We start from the raw sequence: 21,658 nt of genomic DNA, 5'->3' as shown, positions 1-21,658 counted from the left end.
TGACGTAAATATAAGGGCCTAGAATAACAGTTTGAACTGAGGTTGAAATGGCAATCTGATATGTGAAGGCTTTATTCATTGCTAACTCAATGAGTTCATCAGTCCTCTGAAAATTTTAGTTTTCCTAAAATATTTGTTTTAACTGCAAGGTTATATTTGTAATACCTCTTGAATTTAACAGTCTGTGTCATAGTATATGCTTTGCTTCAGTTACTGGGTCTGCTGCCTTCGGTGTATGGCATAAAGTATGAAGTATGTAAGTTGTGCATTTGTGCTACTAATCAATGTGTGCAACTGATAATATTGATCATTGTTGATGAATACTAAAGCTGTAAAGCATTCCTAGTATTGGGGGGGGGGGAATCAAAATTCTCATGAGCAAGGCAGACTGGCCTGTCAAAACATAATTTCCTGTTCTTCACATTGGATGCTTTTTGTTGGGCTTTTGCTGTGGGGAACAAAGGTACCTCAAAGTTAGAGGGATTTTTGCTGTTCTTGTTGCTGAAGCTGTTAATTTTCATCTAGTTGGAGCAATAAAACACTTTTCTGTTTAATATGAATTCATAGGACGCAAGGGACTAGGGATGAGGGAGATGACTTAGGATTCAAAACATTGCAAATGTTTGGCAGGTTTTTTTTAGAGGAAAGGAAAAATCTCTTGAGACCTTTGTTTTCTAAGGAACAATATTACAAAATCCATAGTTACACAATATAAATTGGCAAATGAAAGAAGAGATTAATGATTCTGGCAGCTGACTTAAGCTGGCATATTATCTCAAATTTTTAATATACGAAAGATACTTTTCTTCTTTAAAAAAAAAGGGAGAGGGGACCCCCAAGAAATTTCTTACCAACATTTAGGTACTAGATATTTTGAATGAACCTATGTTTATTTTTATAATTTCTCACTTGTAATTATGCAGGACAAGGGAGACCACTGAGGAGAGGCAATGATACTTTAAAAAAAAAAAAAAAAAAAAAAGTGAAGAAAGTGTTGTAAAGTTATAGTGCAGAGAGGACCCTCAACAAAATATGTCAATAGAAATTGAGAGGCTTCTTAGGATGCTGTGCATATTAAGTTTCCTCACAGCCTTGTGCTACCTCAATAACCAGGATGCTGGTTCTGTTTCATTTTATGCAATTTTGTGTGACCTTGTTGAATTGCTTGGTATTCTGTCTTAAGACTAGCTCTTATTAATGCTTTCAGATGTTCAAAACACAAAGAAAATATGTAAAAAGCCTTTTCCTCTTTATAAAAAAAACCCAAATATTAATATGACAATTCAGATTATTAGCTTTTCCAGGAAGCAATTATTGTTTCCTGTATACTGTACTCATCTTCCCTATGTAGTCACCAATTCAGGATCAGCACTCTGAAGAGGCTTATATGCCTGCCAACTCAGCTTGGCTTTAAATATAACTGATGTCAGATTTAAAGTAGTAAGAGGCACATACAGTCTTTTCTCCCTTTTTTACCTTCTTTCTTTTGATAAGACTATGCTTAGTTCCACATTTTACTTGTGACTTTAATCAAACTAAAATGTACCTTAGCAGCTCCTGCCTGACTCAGAACTGCTTCTGAAACACAACTGCTTCACAAAACTAACATAGTACCACCACTAAGACAACCTGTTCTTAATCTCAAATGTACATAAATGATGCTTAACAACTTATAAAGCCAGACACGAGTATTCAAGAATATCCAGGTTTGAACTTCAACCAAAATACGTAATCTGTTAAACAGTATAGAATCTCTCTTGCAGAATTGTAGAAACATTTGGTCTGCTTTTAAATCCACATTGAAACAAATCTTTGCTCTTGCAGGTGATTTAGTTTGCTGTATGGGGAAACCAGATGTATGTGTGTTTGCGCGTGTGTTCACCATTTCTCAGAAAGGTCAGTCAGGGCATGTCTGTACCTGTGGTTACTTTGCTATTTGTTTGGCCACAGAAGCCTGATCAAATGATGCTGAGATGAAACTACTGCTGTCCATTGCTTAGCATTGTTGATTTGTTTCCATATTGCTTTTTTTTTTTTTTTTTAAGCAAAAGAAAGATTTTTGTAGTTGCTAGCTGCTCTCTCTCCTCTCACTCTCCTTTTACTTGACCTGCTGCATACATTCATATACATACATGCATGTGTACAAACATATGTTGTACATATTTATAAACTGGCCAATTCATTGCACACAGCAGACTTGAATCTGAATCATTATCTGCAACTGCTTGCTGACTTGCTTCAGAATGGAATGGAAAACCTGAATAATCCATAGCTGCTCTTAAAATATTCCTAATGGATCAGATCTATTAGCTAGAAATGCTGTCAACGAGCCATTTGCAATGTGAATGGCTTCTTTTCTTTCTCACATAATTAAATTTGGTTTGGCTGTTAGCGCATCCATTCCTTCCTTCCCTCCAAATAGAAAAATCATTTACATAGTCTCATAGCTGTACACAAGGGAGCACACAGAGAAGACCAGTGATTCATTCATGAAATTTCCACATTTGAATAAGCAGTGAGTTCAGTCATCTCAATCTGCAGTGGTTTTTCTGAATTACACAAACACATGAACTGAGGAAATTAGAAGACGAGAAAAGGAGAAAAGGAACTAACCATCTTTCTTGATCTGATTTTCTTCTTTACTTGTCAGGGATGAGCAATTCCTCCATTGTTTTGAGAGAGTTAGTTATTTAATTCCCCTTCAGGGCCAGCATGAGGGATATGAAACCAAGCCTGAAATCTGTTTGAAGAATTCTGGCTTTTGCCATGTCAGGATAAGACAGTGGTGTGAACATCACTGCCTTATTTTTAATCATGCTTGAAAAGTCAGGTTGTTTGAAGCAAAGACAGTGATCTCCTTTACCTCTTTTAATCCCTGAAAATAACTTGCATGCCCTTCCTTCCCTCTTCCATGACTGCTATCTCTTCTCTAATGCACATTCTTTTCTTTTAAGACACTCTCTAAGACTATGGAAAAGTAAGAACCCTTTCACTTGAGAAATGGACACTAAACAAACTTTGTGATACCTGTTTGGTAATAAATGTTTCATTTTGCAGATAGGTGAAATGAAACCCAGAGAGGTCAGATCAGTTTCCCAAGGCTGTATGATGCAGAAATTAATTTGGGCATAGGAAAAAAAAAAAGCCTTCTGAACTCTAGTCCTTTATTTGATTCAAATGTTTATGTGCCTGCACATATAGTCAGGAACAGTATCAATGATATTTGCAGATGTTTTGTTTTGAAATCTGCTGAAGGACCAACAGGAAAACTTGAATGGGCTGCCTTACTGAAAAGCACCAGAGAAAAGGTATTTGCTGCCTGGCTGAAGTTTGAAAGGATGATATCTAGTCTTGGGGTTATGGCGATGTCATCCAAATTACTCTTTGTATTTGAAATGCATGTCCCCTCCTGGAATTAGCTTTGAGATATGTCTGGTTTGACATATGTAAACATTTCCAAATCAGATATTTAAAGAGCGTGGTAATATAGAGGATTTATTGCTGTGCATGTTTTATTATTTGATGCATTTGGATTCACTTTATTTGCTTTGTCTTTCATGTGTGAATTATGCCACTTTGTCTTGTACTACAAAAATGACAGCATCGAATGGATAGCAAGCAGGTTTCCATATGTCTTCTAAATGTACTCTAAGAGACTTAACTGCTAAATAAGGGTAGACCTCTCTGGTTGGAAAAAATATAGCAACTGTCTTGACTCTTTGATCTGCATATACAGGAAAAAATATTTGATTCATAGAGATTTGTGCCCTGAAGTGTTACTGTGTTGCAGCTGATGTCTTGTGCATTGTTACCAGGCTTTAGAAAGGTGTGATGTATTAACAATGACAACCTGCTACGCTGCTGCTGTTTCACATTTCACAAACAGCTTATTTCCCTTACCTCCCAAAGTAACTGCCAGGGAGGCAAGCAACCTGGCCGAGCATTTCTTTTCTCTCTATAAACCTAGAAATCAAGTTATAGGTGTTAGACACATCTGTATGCATGTGTATGGCTGTACCGGTTATACAAGTGGTCCTCAGGAAGATTTTCAGTCACCAGAGAAAAAAACATTGGCTATCCCCTTCTGCTCCCAGAGGATAGTTGGAATAATTGAAGAATATTAGAAGCCTTTGCATCTCCAATAAATGTTAGTGCTGTTTATCAATTTTTTTGGAGCATTCTCCTGCACAGTATGAATTCCATTTTGTTTTGGCTTCCTGTTTCTTGGGATGTTTTTCTGTGAGGGAATTCTAGCTTGTTACCTCAAATTTAATAACATCGCTTAGGAAGGCCATTCATTGTCAAATTCTTTTCACATTATTGTCATTTGCAGAATGGCTTGAAGACATGTTTCTCAGAACAATGCTTCTTATTTGAACTTCTGATATTCCTGTGTTCTGTAAATCGATAATGGCCTTCATTCAAAGAGCTTCCTTAAAAATAAACCATTGACTCAGCCGATGCCTCCAAATTTCTCTCTTATCCTGTATTCCTCATGTTCCTTCAAAAATGTTGCCAGTTCATTCTGAAAAATCAAATGAGCTTTTTATGACTTCCCCGCTAGCCAGCTCCAGAGGAAGGGGGAAGGGGCTGGGAGGAAAACCAAAAGATCTCCCTGGTAAGTTTGCAGTCTTGCAAAAAGTTGAAAATATGTGAAAGTAGGCAAAAAGTTAAAAATATACTGCAGCTGACTGACAAATGTCAGGGGTATACTCTTTGAGTGATTTTGTGGGACCACAGGATAGATGATAAATATTTTCCTCAGTATAAAACTGTGGGGAAAAAAGTAAATAAGTGAGTAAAATGGAATATTTTAGTTTAATCAGTACTACTACTCATCTATAAACCATTTGAAAAAACACAACAAAACCCAGCCACAAAAAAAGACATTCTGTTTATTAACCAAGTGCTGACTTACAGAACAGAGTGCAATGGTAGGCTAACAGAGAGCTGAAGAAATGGTACGCTCAGGTAAGGTGGTATTTGAGTATCAATGCAATGGGTTAAAAAGTGAGGATGTTTTTGTCTTTTATATTTTTCTGTGCTGCATCGTTGTTGTTCAACAGCTTCATTTTGCTTCAGCAGATGGAAAAATGACTTACAAATTAAGAGGAAAAAGTGTGTAGAATTTGATTGGTAAACCGATGATAAATTCTTAAGATGTAGGCTTTTTTATTCAGAAATAGGATAATTTATGTAGACATTTATTTTTCATGTTGGGGAAAACAACTGGAGTATTGACTTTTGAGAACTAGGACAGTTTCACAAAGAATTTGTGAGACTGACCATTCTGAATGGTTGAATCTTTGTATATTATTGTTATCATTAAATACTTTAAATTATAACAACTATCAAAGCATTCTATCTCCAGTTACAATAGTCCATGAATAAAGATATAGCTTCTGTGACTAAAATGACATTTCCATCCATTTAACTGGAATTGCATTTTTTTCCCCATAATTAAAGTGATTGAAACTGTGATGTGTATTTCATAGAAAATTATCATAGGATTTGATGAGTAATAATAGATCAGTGAGCAAAGCATCTACAGTTATATTTCAAGAGACAGGTTTCCATAGAATTTTTCATAAAATAACCTATTCTCCAGAGGCTTCTGTGTTGAGCTTCAGATGAGAAAAATGTTCTTAAAAGCTCCAGTATTTACAAAGCATTAAGTCAAAAAATAAAATGGAATAATAGTTAATTAAGCAATTAATTTTTGAAAGAATTTTTCCGTAGCTTCCTATAACATTCTTTTTAAATTTGAAATAAAATAGAAGCAATTCAAACTCAGAAATTTGTTAAATTTAATTGCAGTCACAGTCCTCACTCAGTGTTGGAAATATGACCTTTGCATTTCAGCAGTAGTTCTTACTTGAGGTGTAGCTTCTGTGTTTAATACACTACTTTTACTGTGCTCAGAGGGGGTTGTTGAATTGTTCTGGTAGAGTCACGATGGGCACCTGTTTTCTAGCACAGTTTCTTCTGGCCCAAATTTCTGTTGCACAGGTTTGAGTTTTTGTATTTCTGTGTAGGCTTCAATCTAAGCTATCTACCCTATTGTGTCGTAGTATAGATCTAATAGAACTTGAAGAACTTTGATTACAGTCCTTTATAGGCTTTGACTCTGTTTTGAAAACAGCTTTAAACACAACAGAAAAGCAGTATATGGGCAGGTGTGGATGTCTGGATTTGCAGGGCTGTGGACAGGGTGTTCATTTTAGCTTTTGAAATGGAAAATACTTTGGTCAAAAACAGAACCTATGACAAATACCAGATCCCAACTTTGCTGAAGAATCATCTTATATTGTGTGTCTATCTGTATACGAAGAGCTCAGAACTGTTATGTTTTTTATATTCTTTTATTTTAGATCTGCTACCAAGAATAATGAAATACTATGTCAGTGTTAAGAAAAAAAAATTTTTTTGCATCAGTGGGTACTGAAACGTTTGCTGGTTTTGCTTTCTTTGACAGCTTTTTGGAAACTGCAGCCTATTTCTGTATGAAACCAAAAATGGGAGAGAAAGAGGTGTCCCCACATTCTTTCTTCAGTATTTGGCATGAATTCAGTTCTGACTTCAAAGACTTCTGGAAGAAGGAAAACAAACTTATTCTTCAAGAAAGGTACATTTGTTTGTTTGTTCAAAGGCTTTACTCAAAGAATGTTATTGGGAGCAATTGCACAGAAACCAGTCAGCCTCATTTCCTTAGCGCACAACCTATTGAACGCTTTTTGGAGTTTTCTCAGTCCTCCCCCCCCCCCGCCCTGCCATCATCATAATTTTGGAATGGGACATTAATATCAATTTGTGCTAAAGTTTTTCGGGTCCATTACCCGAACAACATTTTTGGCAGAGCATGTAACTACTATGCCACTATGAATCCAAGGAATGGGAGACTTTTTTCAGGTCTGAAAGTTGATTAAAGATTTCCCATCAGCATATTTAGTGAAAACAAGTCAAGGCATCAAGACATGACATATTGTAAATATTTATCCAATGAAGTTGGGAAAAAGGCAGGGAAGCAAGAAGGCAGAAGGAAAAAGTCAATTGACCGTGCGTTAAGAAAAGACACAGACTGAACCATATCGCAAATCACAGCCCACGGACATGAGCATGTGTGATATATATGGCATAAAGAAATGAGACAGTAGTTTTGAAAAATTAGCCACACTGTCTGGTCCATGTATTAGAAGAGCTATGAAGTTTGCTTTCATCTGCATGCAGATATTGCATTGTGGGCACCCTTTGTTTATAAAAATTATGCCAAGAATTAATGGGTTGTTTAAAAAGTAATAAATGCCGTATAAGGACAAATTAAACAAATACAAACATGAAAACTGTAAACACTGTTATACAATCCTACATCTATTAGCAACTTGAGTGACCTTGGTATACAGATAATGAAGCTACTTCTGAGCCTTAACATTAACAGGATTGAAGCTTTATGTTCATTCAATGATTGATATTCCATTTTTAGGTAAATTGACAGGAACAGACCTCTTTTTCAAGATTATTCACCCTATGTAATTGTCATCAGATTACTGATGGTTAGGAAGTTATTGAAAACTTTTCTTAGGCACCTATATGATCAATGTTATGTATACCATATATATTTAGTTTAAGTGGATACATTTTGGAACGAGCAGTCTCATAGTTAAGAAAACTGAATTCTGCTCCGATTGCAAGAGTGTGGTGCAAATGTTAGCACAGTACAGCAGCTCTCCAGGGATCTATTCCATTTTACTGACTGTCTGACTTAATTTTATGTAATTAAGTATATCTCTTTGAAATTGAGTTGACAGTTAAATACTATCTTTGGTTTCCTATGCAGGGATTTAGCTGCCAACTTAATACAGGTTAATTTAATCTTGTACTTTTTATAGAACAGGATTTAAGAAAAATGTCCTTTCATTTGCAAAATACTAGGCTATTTTTCTAAAAACGAACAAACAAAAATCCTCCAGAGGGTTCTTGCTGCAAAATATTTTTCTTTAAAAGACATTAACTAAATAAACACAAAACCTCTTCCTCCTATTTTTCTTATACATCTAAAGCTTAAGAGAAGAATGGCATTGCGATACAATCATTTAACTCTCTTTCAGTTCAATGTATGTGTATGCTAAGAAGATGTGTTGAAGCAGCAGACAAAAAAAGTGGCTGTCAGCTGGTCCATTCTAGGCCAAGGGTGTGTTTAGCCTGAAAGGAACTGAATATGTATAACCTACAAAATGGCTCTAGATGCAGGATGTGAAAGGGAAGGGAAAGGACAGTGAGAAAGGACCTGCAGTGGGAAGGGAGACTGGGAGATCCCTAGGAAGAACAGCAAAGAGACCAAACCCAGACTTGGAGCTGATGGGCTGAAGGAGACTTTCCCAGAGGGACAGACAGGACTGTGTAACTGCAGTCCAGGAAGTCACTGAGATTAAGACTGAAAATGATCCATCCTGAAAATCACAGGTAGATTTTTGTTTTGAATTTTAATTTTTACTTGTCTCATCAAGTTTAAATCTTCTTTTCTATAGATTTTGTTTGTTCAGCTGAGGCAGGGTTTAGACTTTGAAAACCTTCCATGTCTTTGTTTGTGCTCACCTCTCAGCAAAGTTTGGCATGGTGCTGTTTCAGGTCTGGCAAAGTCAAGCTCTCTTCATTGCCTTTTAGGAATTAAAATATTTTGGCCAAATTGGCAGTAAGAGTAACAATTTTCCAAGTAAGACAAATTATTTTCCCAAAAATGAAGAATCTTCTTTGGTAAAACAACTGTCTTATCAAAGCCTTTACGTGGAAAATATTTTGCCTCCAATCATAGTTCAACCTGATATTTGAAGTTGTCCTTTAGGCTTCTTTTGTTGATTTTACATTTCCACTTTTCTTAGTGAAAGACAAGATGCTGTGATGTGAAGGTGTCTTGGTATTGAGAAATCAAAGGAGAAAAATCTTGATAGAAAAATAAGTGTTGCCCAAAGGTGTAAGAATGTACAACATGATGGTTTTCAAAATCTCAGCCTAGATCGGCAGAAATGTAGGTGACAGAAAGGTGAAATCTGCCTATTGCCACCAAAATAAAAATTATTATTTCAGGAAACTAGATTTTTCTCTTTAGTTGATGTTCTCGAAAGTTTTTCTGCTGTTAAAGTCGAAGAGCAGGCTAGAACATTAATGGTCAAAGTAACTTTCTGTAGTTTTTCATTGGTAGCAAAATCAAATGACAGATACGGTGAGACTTTTCTTTTTAAGGCATTGCAGTATGCCACCTTTGGTAAATTATTTACCAGGTTGCTGCCTCATGAAGCATACTTTAATTATTATAATTTTTTATAAAATTTATACCTTTATTCCCCCCCTTTTTTTTTAGTTTGATCATCTTTTTTTCTCATCCCCTGGTTGGTTTGGGGGGTTATTTTGCCTCTTCTCTCTCCACTTTAGTGTTCAGTTTAATAAACTTTTATGCTGTGGGCAATGTTTCTAGAATATTTTATATCCCAGTTTCCATATGGACTGTTAATAGAGGCTGTTCCTTACCTAGTCTCGCAAATATGAGTCACACTGTTTTACAATAATTTACCCAAAGGCTTTTCATAGATGGTATTTTCTAGAGGTGATACTACTTTTTGTTACCGATAGATTAAAAGTGTATGTTCTAAAGAAAGCAGTCAGCCAGTTCTTATTTTAAACACTTTTCACTTGGCATTCCAACTTGTATATTGGTTTGCCAGGCATTTATATGCAAAAGGTAAACATTGACGTGTCAGACTTCGTATTTCCTTACAAGAAGATCAGGAAAAAAAAAAAAGAAGAAAAATGGTGCAAGGTTAAAAACAAATTGATTTTTCTGAAGTTTTCTACTGCTTTCACTCAGTTCTCTCACTTGAAATAAAGCAGAACTGGAAAATACCAGCTGTAGAGAAAATTATGCATGATAAACTGTTAAATACAGTAGCAATAAAAAGAAAAATGCACCTGAAAATTACAGTGAAAGCATAGGTCTGCCAAAAGGTTTTCTGAACAGTGCTATTTTATTTGTGGTCACACTGCAGTCAAGGCTAACTAGAGCATTCCAATAGAAATTATCTGGGTTATTTATAAAGTTCTCAAAAATATTTGGAGGAGGTTGAAATTTCTGATGCTATGTCTATCCTAAAACTGTATCCTTTTAAGTGAAAATTTTCAAAGTAATATAACTTATTTCTGATTAAGCAACATAAAAAAAACAACAAACAACCAACCAACAAACCAACAAACAAACAAACCCACAAAAAAAAACCCAAACAAACACCAAAAACCAAAAGGAAAACCACAACCAAACTTAATGGGGCATGTTTTGAGTTTTTAAACGTTGTTGTTATCATTGTCCTTTCATTATATATTTAATGTGTCATTGGTAGTCTGCTTTGCATTTATACTTTGAAAACTCTTAAAAGGTAACGGTCAGTATAGCTTGCACTTTACATGTGATCAGCAAGAAAGCCAAGAAGAGCTGACATATTTTCCCTAATACTTTTTTGATGTTGTTTGAAGAAAAGAATATGATTTTCAACTTTGCAAGCTTCCTGTTAAGCATCCTCATTATCTATACATGTATTTCAGTTGCTGCATACCCTGAGATGCATGCTGCTCTCTGCATACATATTGTCAGATAATGCACAGCTACAGCGACAGCTATGCAAAAGTCCCACCTTCTTGGGAAAACTCTTAGGGGATCACACCACCAATCTTCAAATGCCTTTTTTTCCTCCTGTAGTGAGAGCGTCTCGTACAAACTGACTTATAAATATATTAATTCTTTTCTCATTGATCTCTGTCTTTATTTCACTCCCACCCTGGTTTCTTTATATTTCTGAGGTAGAGATATTCAACGTTAAGTGCACTATTCCAGTCTAGCACGTCTATGAGAGCAAGAAGTATTTTAATTTTTCTTGACATCCAGCAAAGGCCTACAGGACTGTTGCCCAGACCCTACCACTTTCCTAGGAACCAGGAAGATAGCCTGTCCTAGGCTAATGAAAAGATAAAAGATCTCATGAGGCAACACCTGATATAACCCTACAAAGGGAAGTCTTGAAAACATATGATCAATTCTAAAAAAAAAAAAAAAAAAAAAAATGTTAAGCAACAGCCGGGTACGGCAGTCAAATATGGAATTATTTATCAGGAAATCTCATATTGGTGTGGACAGCAATGATCCATCTTTAGGACTACAACTTCATCTTTTCTTTACAGGCCTGAAATACACCCTGGCTCATTATAGTAACAAAAAGCAGTCAGTCCTTTAAGAACTTCTATGTTTTAAAGAAAAGTTCCATTGCTGTCAAAGGTCAATATCATTAGGCCTTAGATGCCAGTTCAGATCTTACTAGAAACAGGTCAATAATAAGGCAGAAACATGTTTGTAGGGCCACAGTTCCACCTTCCCCTTCTCTGGGTACAAGTGAGGTACTGACACTCGTCTGTCCACTCCAGCTCTGGACATGTTTCTGTTTCTTCAGATTGTTTCCTGTTCCAGGGGGCCTGCGCAACCTTGCAAAGATTTACCCTAAACAGGGGAAAGAAAGTTGTGTTTCTAGATGGGGGTGGGGGGGGAGGGGGAGAGAGAGAGAAGGGGACAGATATAGGTGCCCTGTAAGTGTGTACATAAGGTATATACTGCTCATAAGCTCAGTCTGGCCCTTGTCTTTATGAAGAGGCATGTCACTGAACAGAGACTGACTGTGTTAGGGATGCCAGCAGAAGAGAGTTCATAAGCAGGATCAACATGATGGTAAAATTCTGTAAATCCCTGATATCTTGCATCACACTAAGCTTGAGAATTTCTTTTGGCTGACTTTATTCAACCCTTTAACTCCCACGATAAATCTTTGACACATTAAAAATAATCTATAAACTCAAAAAAATGCACTCCTCTCTCAAATGTAAAAGTTGCCCATTCCCGTAAGAATAGCAGTTAAGCTGGCACCTGGTGTGTCACACTGTGTATATCTAGATGAAAGGGAGATTCCTGGCCAGCATGTCTCCACAGCTCATTGATCTCCCTCTGCAGAAAGACTGGTATGTCTCCCTACAGACTCCTCGGCAGGATGATTTAAAACTTGCTGTTGAGCAATTTAAAGTCTGGCATTGGATATCTGTACGTTGCACAGTGAGAAGCATATTGGTAAGCTGCCACTTCTGCTTGCAGAGGAGGGCATTAAATCCCATAGCACGAGCAATGTCCTCTCAGAGTAATTTAAGGGATATTTTGTTAATGCTTATAATAGGAACCAGTGAGTCAGACTTGAGAGTGAGAAATCGGGGGACATGGGAATACGCACTTGCAAAGAAATGCGGAGATGGAAGGAAAGAGAAGAAAAATGTATACGGAGTGGCAATATGAGAGGGAAATGATGAAAATGTAGAGTATGTTTAGTGGGGTCACATTTTGCTTGGCATGCTGTTGTAATGCCAACTAAAAGCTCCAAGCATTATATTAGTAAGTAGTTATGGGTAGATACATTTTCTGCCTTGGGAACTGTAATCTCAATGTCTTTATTGCTCTCTAATCAACTGAGCTGCATGCTGGTAGGCTTGGGTTTACAACTCATAGTTCTAATGACATTTCAAAACAGAATCCAGCTTATGTGACTTTGAATTGAATAATTAAAAGGATCTTCAGTTTTTGAGAGTATTTAAAAATTTTAACTTAAATAAAATAGCTTTCTGATCAGAAAATGCTGTTACAGGCATTGGAAAATCTATTTAAAAGAAGCCCAAACACACCAAAAAGTCGGAAGCTAGGAACAGACCTTTGAGGCAGTGCCTCACAAAGAGACAATTTGCTGTCTAGCTGAGAGAGGTTGCTCAACATTTCAGTACTTTTTTTTCCTTCCTTGTGCACTTTCAGCAATTAGTCCTTTTTTCAATGAAAACACCGTCATTTTTTGGTTAGGGGAGGAGAGCAGTAACTTTCATTTTTAGCATTGTTTTTGAGGGAAAAGTTTGTGAAAAATAAAAGCATTTGGAGATAAGTTTCTCAATCTGGATCTTTGGTGGAAACTACTTTTAAATACCTTAGTTTAACATTTTTTAGTATTGTGTTTTGTAAGGCAGGAACAAATATTTCTATTTGCAACTGCAAGCCAGCTGGTGCATACAAATAGTAAACTTGAACAAAGTGAAGGATCTAGTAAAAAACTAATCCCAAATCTGTGATCTTTCCTATTTTTTATGACTTGCATGAGGCCAGATTCCAGAATGCCCTGACATGAACAGCAGAAGGGCTTTTCAGCAGTCTCTTCTGTACTTACCTGGTGATGGTGTTGTATCATGCTGGCATGTTGCATTGCATCCTAGTATGTGTGTTGTGCATAAAAGGAGATAGATACTAATCGTTATCTCATAACGAAGTTTGCAGCCTGTTTTCATGGCTGTAATGTCAGACTGGGTGTGACAGTTTAGGGCATAATGAGATGGGATACCATGATTCGTACTGTATAGTGATCTTTTCAGGTTTTTTAAACCTTTTCTGTTCACCACTTCTTGAAAAAAAAATATTTTCCTATGATAAAAATCAGCCTAACATACTCGATAGATATTTGATATTCATGAAAAAAATGACACCACTAAAAATTTTAAACAGAATTTTTGACAAGAGGTGCTACCCCTTCTATACTTGCAAAATGTTTCCATTCCCAGGCAAAGTGATTACTTTGGCATTTGAGGTGCAATAAAATATTGTAATGTTTTACAAATGAGCAACATTTGTCATTAAAATATTAGTCCCCAAAAGTTTGAGATGCTCACAAAGACTTTAAATCTACTGTAACCCAGACTGATCCTGAACTACTAAAGATGTTAGATTACTTTGTTACTGAGAGTTTGCCAAACCAGGGCATGGAGTTGGCATAATAATGACAACATCCATTAAGTGTTAAGTGCATGGCTGTGTGCATGTTTTATGGTATAAGTACAGGGAATAGTCTAATATCAGGGTTGGTTTTTTACGTTTTTGGGAAGAACCTCGCTGTGTCTGCAGTTGTTTTGAGTCATTATATAATTATGAATGGGCACCTTTTGATATGATTATTTTTACCTGATGCAGCAAAGTTGGAGGCCTCTTATTTTCCCATCTCCTGCACTGGAGAGCTCTAATTCTGTGGCTCTCTAGCTGACTTCTACTTTTTTTTCTTTTCTTTCTAGTGATCTCTTCTATGCACTCAATTCTCATCTTTGCTTGTACTGCCAATCTTGTAGCTATCAATTACCCAATGTAGTAGCCCCAGTATACCTAATGTAGGAACTCATCTGTCCAGGGTATGTCTCCATATTGTCTTTAAGATAGTCTCCTTCTCCACATAGTCTGTTCACAGAGCCTTTTCTCATTCTTTTTTACACATTGCATTTTTTCCTTCTTTTACCCCATCTGGTCCTTAAAAATGTTTTACAGCAAACACATAGTTTCATATTTCCGTTCACTCATGAGTTTCCTTTCTTTTGCTTTCTGATTATGTTACCAGTTTTACCTCACCTCCAGTCATGTTCCCTTCCCTTATCATTTCCTGTTGAATTTCCTAACCAAATAGCCCAGAATGCAGCCAGCTTCTTTGAGAGCAACCTGGCTTCAGTCCCAAGAAAAACAATGGAAGGTGATGACTATCTTTTCTTAGAGAAACCTCAATTTTCTTATGTAAAATCTGTAGGAAAGTGATTTCAATCTTGCCTGAAGGTAGCCAGGTATAGCCTGAAATACTGGCCACTTTGAAAAGGAAAAAAAAAATATGAATTTGATGGCAGAAGTCAGGAAATGTATTTAAGTGGGTATATGCACATTTGCATTTTATTAGAATCATAGCCATCCTCAGCAGTTTAATTTTTTACGTCACTATATTTTCTAGGTGAAATTTTCTTTAATGCTGAAGTTATCATGTTTAAAACATGTTTCAGCACGGTATCCTTTTTTGTATTTATGCACATCTGTGTATCTCTGCACAGATAAGAGCAGAATCCCTAGATCACCAAGAATATGATTGCCAGATAGAACTGAGTGAAACTGAATACTTCTGAATTGAAATTCTTTCAGAATATGTTGAAGCGTGCAGTGGATTACAGTAAGACTCTGCAAATGGGAAGGTCTCTCTTCATTTCAGTTGGCCTCAAAGCCTTATTTTAGCCCCGTTTGACATGATGCACACTGAAGAAAATCTGAAATGTATTCCCCAAAGTCTACTCTACACTGTTGACAGAAGAGGGGTCTTATTCAGGGTCCTGCTACAGGTTATTCTCTGTGTTAAGTGGCCAGATTAAAACATTTTAATCTATTTGTCCTTGGTCCTCCAAGCCAAAGTATGATTAATCACTGCATCTTTCAGCCAGCCATTGTCTGCCTCATGGTCCTTCAAGTAACCATGCAAGGAGCTGGCAGGGATGTCAAGATAGTCTAATACATAATCTCTTTGTTGGTAGGCAGAGGTTAGGTTTCATCAGTCAGTTTGATGGGACCAGCTACATTACAATGTACTTCTTATCTGTATAAAGTCTTTGCAGTCAGTTGCTGAATCATATCTGTGTCATCACTTCAACCCTATTGGCGTGAACGTAAAAGCTCTACATTTTTTACTCTACTTTTATGTTGGGAATCATAATTTTCCTTTCTGTTTTTTCACTAAAGAGAAACTCCTTAACAAAAAATCATTTCAATATTTTAGTAACTGGGTCAAAGAATAAAATATAGGCACATTGCTCTGGAAGAGTTTTCAAAGAAAGAGTTTTAAAGTTTTCTGCTCTTGAAGTCTTAAAGACATCTGGCACTTGATGTTTTTGCTGAGAATTTTTTTATTCATTTTTATTTTTAAAGGTACTATTATTATTATAAACTAGTTATCTCCAACCCAGACAAACCTACATAAAATACTTTGGCAACACCCATTTTATTTATCTGATAATAAGCACTTATTAGTATAAAGACTATTGGCCTCAGCTTTGTTTTATGTTAAAAAATACAGAATATCTGCAGAAAAATGTCTTTTGGGTTTCATGAACTATACTGTCAAACTGTAAAAGTAATGTCTGTCTGAGTTTATCGTGGAAGTTTTTGTGAGCAGCTCTACTATCTAAGGCATATAACCTCCCAGTCTTCTCGCTGTGCTTACATTTGTCATGTCATAGTGCTCGCTAGTGAAGTATAAGTCTACCAAGCCTAGATGGAGCCAGTAGGAAATGAATCTGTCTGCCACAGATACTTCAGACAAAATTATTAATGTTTAGTGGCAGGAAAGTGGCTCCCCCCCTCAATGGATTGAATGATGACAGAAAGTCTCTAAGCCTTGATAAGGTTGTGGCCAGGCCGGCTTTTGGTCTAGAAGGTAGATAAAGATACTCTGTCTTTTGGGTTTGTAAGGATGTCTGGTTTCTTTTTCCTGTGTGCGTGCCAAAGTGTAACTTGCTTATTCATCTTACAGACTGTCTTTAAACTTAAACATAGTTTGTACATGTTTGTCTCACAATAAATAGGAGGTAGAAGGAGGTGAAAGTGCTGGAGAAGAGTTTTTATTATGATGGAAATAAGAAACTACATCCTTTGTTATGGGTGACAATTATTAGACTCTCTGAATCTTACTAAGCAGATTTCGAGACTTTAATTTTTGGGCTCTAGCTGCTCATTCACTTGCAGGTTTTTGGTTATATGTTCCCTACATGTTTTCTTACTGTTGGGGCTGTTTGGAAGTGTATCCTTTCTGAAATAATGCAAGCAATGCTTTAGCTAAATTTAATATTTAAGGAGTATGTTTGTCTAGATTTGAGTTATGAACACTCTTATTAAGTATTTATAGAATCTGCCCTGGGCCTGATGTTGGGTCCACTGCTGTTAATACCTCTGCTCTTCAGATTACTACACTGAGAGTTAAGCAACTCTCTGGTTGTCTAGGCTGAGAAGACTAGTTTTTGTAGGATTATGTTCTCATTAAGACAAAATAAAGAAATTATTTGGGAAAAGAAGTAACAGGCAAAAATTACTAAACGTAATGCAGCTGATGTTATCTTTCCTGTCAAACTGATATGCTCATTTTTAAGCCTAAATTGACATGAGATGGGACAGGGGTTGATAGCAAACGAAGCAAAGTCAGTTTACTGAAAGAAAGTGAGTTTGAGAAGCAGTTGAAAAGTATGAAGTGAGATAGTTTGAGCATCAGTCTAGCAAAGCAGCTTAGCACACTGTAAGATTGCAAATTATTCCCATCACACTTACCAAGTTAACTGTACCACCTGGCTTCTTCAAGAGCGCACCATGTCCCTTGTCACCTCCATCTTACACACCCCCTCTCAGACCATGCCTTGAGCATCTGTCCTTCTTCTATTTTGTTGCACTTGAGAGCAATGGCTCTATAAAGGGACCGAACAGCCTCTATAACAGAAAGTATTAGCAGTGTAGAACTAAATAGTTTAAGTAAAAACAGATCTTCAGAACAATAAATCAATCTATACACATGCCTGTCTTTGCCTAAGGGTCATAATTCTCAGGAACTGGGAAACACCCGCCTTCGTTAGACTCTTTTTCCACAGCCTCCCCCAATGGCAGCCTATCTTTCCACACAGGGCCTGACAATTGAATCCCCACTCCTTTCCTAGGAACATCTTTTTAACTGTTTCATGCTCTTTGAGTTCTTTGTGCTCTGCATTGGCAGAGTAGCAGTGTCACCTTGGCCTGGAGCCTGGAAGTATGTCATTGTCTGTAATTGCTTCCACTTTTGTGACTGTTGGGAGGCTCACAGATTCATAGCTTTTGTGTTGTTTTCTCCAAATATCCTCTTCCTTCCTCCCAGTACTGAATTAGATCTATTAATTTCTTCATGAAGCTCTAACAACTCACCATAGTTGAATAGTTAACCCAGTCTTCCTGATACAACCACTAGCGTTCATACAATTTTTGCACCTTTTGGTCTTAGGTTATTATCTTGTACCTTCATGCTGATCAGGGTCTCACTTTAGTCAGTGCGAAGTAGTACAGGAAAAGCCTGAGCAAGAGGAGGGTACGCAGGTATTTGCCACCATGAGAAATATGACTTGAACTGGGCATGAGTTGACAGAAGCAAGGTGGTTTTGCCTAAATCTTGGTAGTTTCATGGATGGGAAGATGAAGAATCATTCAGGGCCAGTGGAGAAAAACTAAGAAGTTGACAAAAAATTGCCAGTGGCAATTAAAAGCTATTTTCCAACTGAATTAAGACTATTGCCCTTACTTCAAAGGTAAACTTTTATCTGCTTTTCTAGATCTTTCAGGTTAAATGGTACTGATATTCATATCAAAACACATCCTTTTGTTCTTCCAGAAGGATTAGGTTAATTTTAGGTTTTAATTTTACATTTAATAAAATCCTAATTTAGTTGAATGATCAGTCTTCAGAAAATACACTTGCATACTGTAGAAATTGATACCAGTTTCGCTGGTTTATGATTTAGCACTGTGGAAGGCTAATGTTTGCCTTTGTCTCTATGTTTTACCAGTCTGCTGACTTTTCTTTTATAGATACAGCTGTAGGTTTATACAGTTCTCTGTGCTTCCAGTTTTAACATGGTCATAAACTAAGCCTCCTAACGATGAGCCTTTGGTGTACCATCTTTACATTTCTAAGGACATTTCTTGCTGAAGAAGCATACGCATAGGTCGTATTGGCTTCAGTGAGGCTCTGTCCAACCACTTGAATCTTCCTGCACAGAGAGCAGGATGGGGGCCAAGATACAGCGAGCTGTCCCAAACCCACACAGTGAGTCAGTGATATGGTTGGAACTGGAACTGAGCGGCTGCTAGCTCTCAGCTTTGTCTTAAGTGCATTAGGGAGTAATGCTTCTCATCTTCTGCATTCCCGTCAGTATGAATAAATAGGCTCAAACTCCAAGGAATTTCACAAAAGCTCCCAAAAACTTGAGGATGGCAACCATACTAGTGAGACCAGACCCTCTTACATAATCCTAGAAAAATGGGTAGCACAAGCTTAAGGTTGTCATTTATCAGTCCGGAGGCTGTGGATCATATTTTCAAGCCCAGTCTAAGGGGCACAGAAGTTCTGACTTCCTCCCTCACAGAGTGGCGTTGTTATTAGCATTTTGCTGTTTCAAGTGGAGACAGCCTTTCTCTAAATAGCTATTTCTCTAAGAAGCAGAACATTTAGAGCTGTTACACTGAAAGCAACCCTTAACGGGACCTGCTTTTTAAAAAGTAACCCCTATCACTATGTTATCAATGGTTCCATTCCGTATGAGGATTTTTGTTTTGAATTAACGTGAGACGCACAGAGGGCTGTGCTGTCTTATGACCTGGTATGTTAGGCAAGCAGTGGGTGATCTATCCTAGAAGGGGGATTTTTAGATGAGACAAAGACTGGAACTAAAGATTCCCTGACATTTCCTGAGAATAACATCTGGATCTGTGTGAACTGGTTTGGTAAATATTTTTGTATGTTACGTATGCTGTCATTTGCATGATGAGTAGTCTGAATACCTGCATATATTACATTGCTTCTATAAAACAGTCATTTTGATAACCTCAATAGTACTTGTACGGTCCCCGGGATTTGATACTAATTTACTCCCAAGTAACATTTCATTTTCTTATTTAAATGATGTCTACCAGTGAAGGGAGACAGCTATAGTTGTATTGGAAAAAAAAGGAAATTTATATGATAGATGTGCTATTTTATATCTGACTTTGTAAGAGTGGCTTTTGATAGGTTGGAATGTGTCTGACTGTTTGGAAAAGATCATGGGAAGATCAATGTCACAGATACTTTTCCTCCTTCAGATGTAAGCAGATATGAAGCAGAAGAAAGAGTGGCATTTTAGGAAAAAGAAAATGTCTTTGAATTTTACTGCATTCTGTATCATTCCCATAAGATTCTATTTAAAGCTATCACCACATTTTGTCTGCCACTTTTACTGAATCTATTTAAATACATTTTTAAAGATGAATTACTTGGCTGTTTGACATTTTTGTTCTACATTATGCTGCAGCAATCTATCTAATTTGCAGTCAGATAGAAAGTGTTACAGCTTGAAAATAATAGGTTTCAAAGCCTTTTTTTCCCCCACCTGTGCACATAAAGGTCTTCCTACATTAATAAAATAGAAGGCCATCAAATGAAGAGAGCAGCTTGTTGGAAGTGCTGGAAAAGAACTGACGTTTAAATTAATTTTTGAAAGTATAAATTTGAAACTTATGAAAAGAACGAGGTGTGTCTGGTGAAGTTGGATAAAGGAGAGATGAATGCGAAAGCGGGTTTTTTTAATGTGCTTAGCAGACCCAGCTGGAGTCTTACTTTCAAAATCTGGCCCCTACCACACACACAAGAAATATTTAAAAATAATAGTAACACAAAATCTGATTCTCACATTGCCCTGTGTAGCCTCAGTGAAATCACAGACATGCAAGCGGTCTGGAGATGAACTGCAAGGAACCAGCCAAGGATATATAACTTCTTCAATACCATTTTACTGTTGTTGCTTTTTTTCACTGTTGGATACTGATGAAAAGGCAGAGTAAGTGCTATCTAAAGTCTACGTTGTTGGCAAGAGCAAGCCAATATAGGATTTACATTTTTATTTTCTACTTCCTTATTTATAAATAATATTCTCATCTATCATAAAAAATTATGCATCTCACACCATTTAATGCCATCATATAGAAAGGGTTTATGTAAGTCTTTGAAGCTTAGAGAATTCTTAACTTAAACCTGGATTATCAGTGTTTCAATAACCATGTGTGTTTGTAAGGTTGATCTACAAAATGAGTAAAAATGGTAAAGAAACATTTTACAGTGCACCATCGAACCCACCAGACTGATTCTGGCAGGCTCCCAGTCTGAGTATAGCCCTCTGCCTTTCACAGCTTGTTTCCTATCTGTGTGACAAAAAAGACGTTTATCTCATCAAAAATGTGGCATTTGGTGGCATTTCACAAGGCCCTAATTTGGTACTGTTTGCCAAGTCAGGAAGCACTGAGAAGTGGACCCTCGCTTCTGGAACCTGCTCCTCTCTTTACATCCAAGCAGCCCGAGTGCATTCATCCCCAGTGGGCCTGTAAGCCTTGCTGCTCGCGCTCAGCTTTGGAAAGACAGAGATGCGTGCAGTGACGTGCACCACCTTGGTTGTAAACATCATGTCCCAAGGCAATTTGCCATTTTTTGTTTTAAGTTAGAGCGTGAAGACTGGAAATTTAGGTTAAGATATTTTCCCATTTTAAACACAAACAAAATTGGCTGAAAGGGAAGATAGCTTGGTGAGAAACTTTGTTTAAACTGTAGTTGAAGTACTGAGGTTGGGAATGGATGAAGAATGATTTTTAGTCATAAAAAGAAAAGGAGCTTTCTTAGCAAAGTATGAATGCTCTGAAAGGTAAACTTCATGCCACCCAGTGTAGTTTAAATCCTGATACATTTGCATCTTCAACTACAGTAAGTACTGATTGCTTTTGTAATTAGAATTGATTATGCCTGTCCTTGCAAGTGTCAGAGTCTGATGGTATGGCAACAACAGCCACAGAGTGCTAATGCTATTTTGTGGAGTGTGCTAAAGAAAATATGGGGAATAAAGTTATTCACTTGTGTCCTCAGGCCTAAATTTGTAAGTTATATACTGCACTGCCTTTGGAAATGGTTTTGGTCTACAGGAATATTTATAATTTTTGTCTCTCTTC

General features: G+C 36.9%; 1 protein-coding gene across 1 annotated transcript in view; it reads left to right on the top strand.

Annotated features, from left to right (window-relative positions):
* Positions 1-21,658, top strand: part of FMN2 (formin 2) — a gene marked incomplete at both ends in the record, with an annotated part of 159,210 nt that overhangs the window by 136,044 nt on the left and 1,508 nt on the right. The window contains one exon of the mRNA XM_082306194.1: positions 6,476-6,625. Coding sequence (XP_082162320.1) covers positions 6,476-6,625 — 150 coding nt within the window. The remainder of the gene's footprint in view (positions 1-6,475; positions 6,626-21,658) is intronic.

The sequence above is a fragment of the Platalea leucorodia genome, assembly GCF_965183815.1.
Source record: "Platalea leucorodia genome assembly, chromosome: 3".
Classification (NCBI taxonomy): Eukaryota; Metazoa; Chordata; class Aves; order Pelecaniformes; family Threskiornithidae; genus Platalea; species Platalea leucorodia.
Note: the sequence above shows the minus strand (reverse complement) of the source record. Positions and strands in the feature narration are given on the sequence as shown.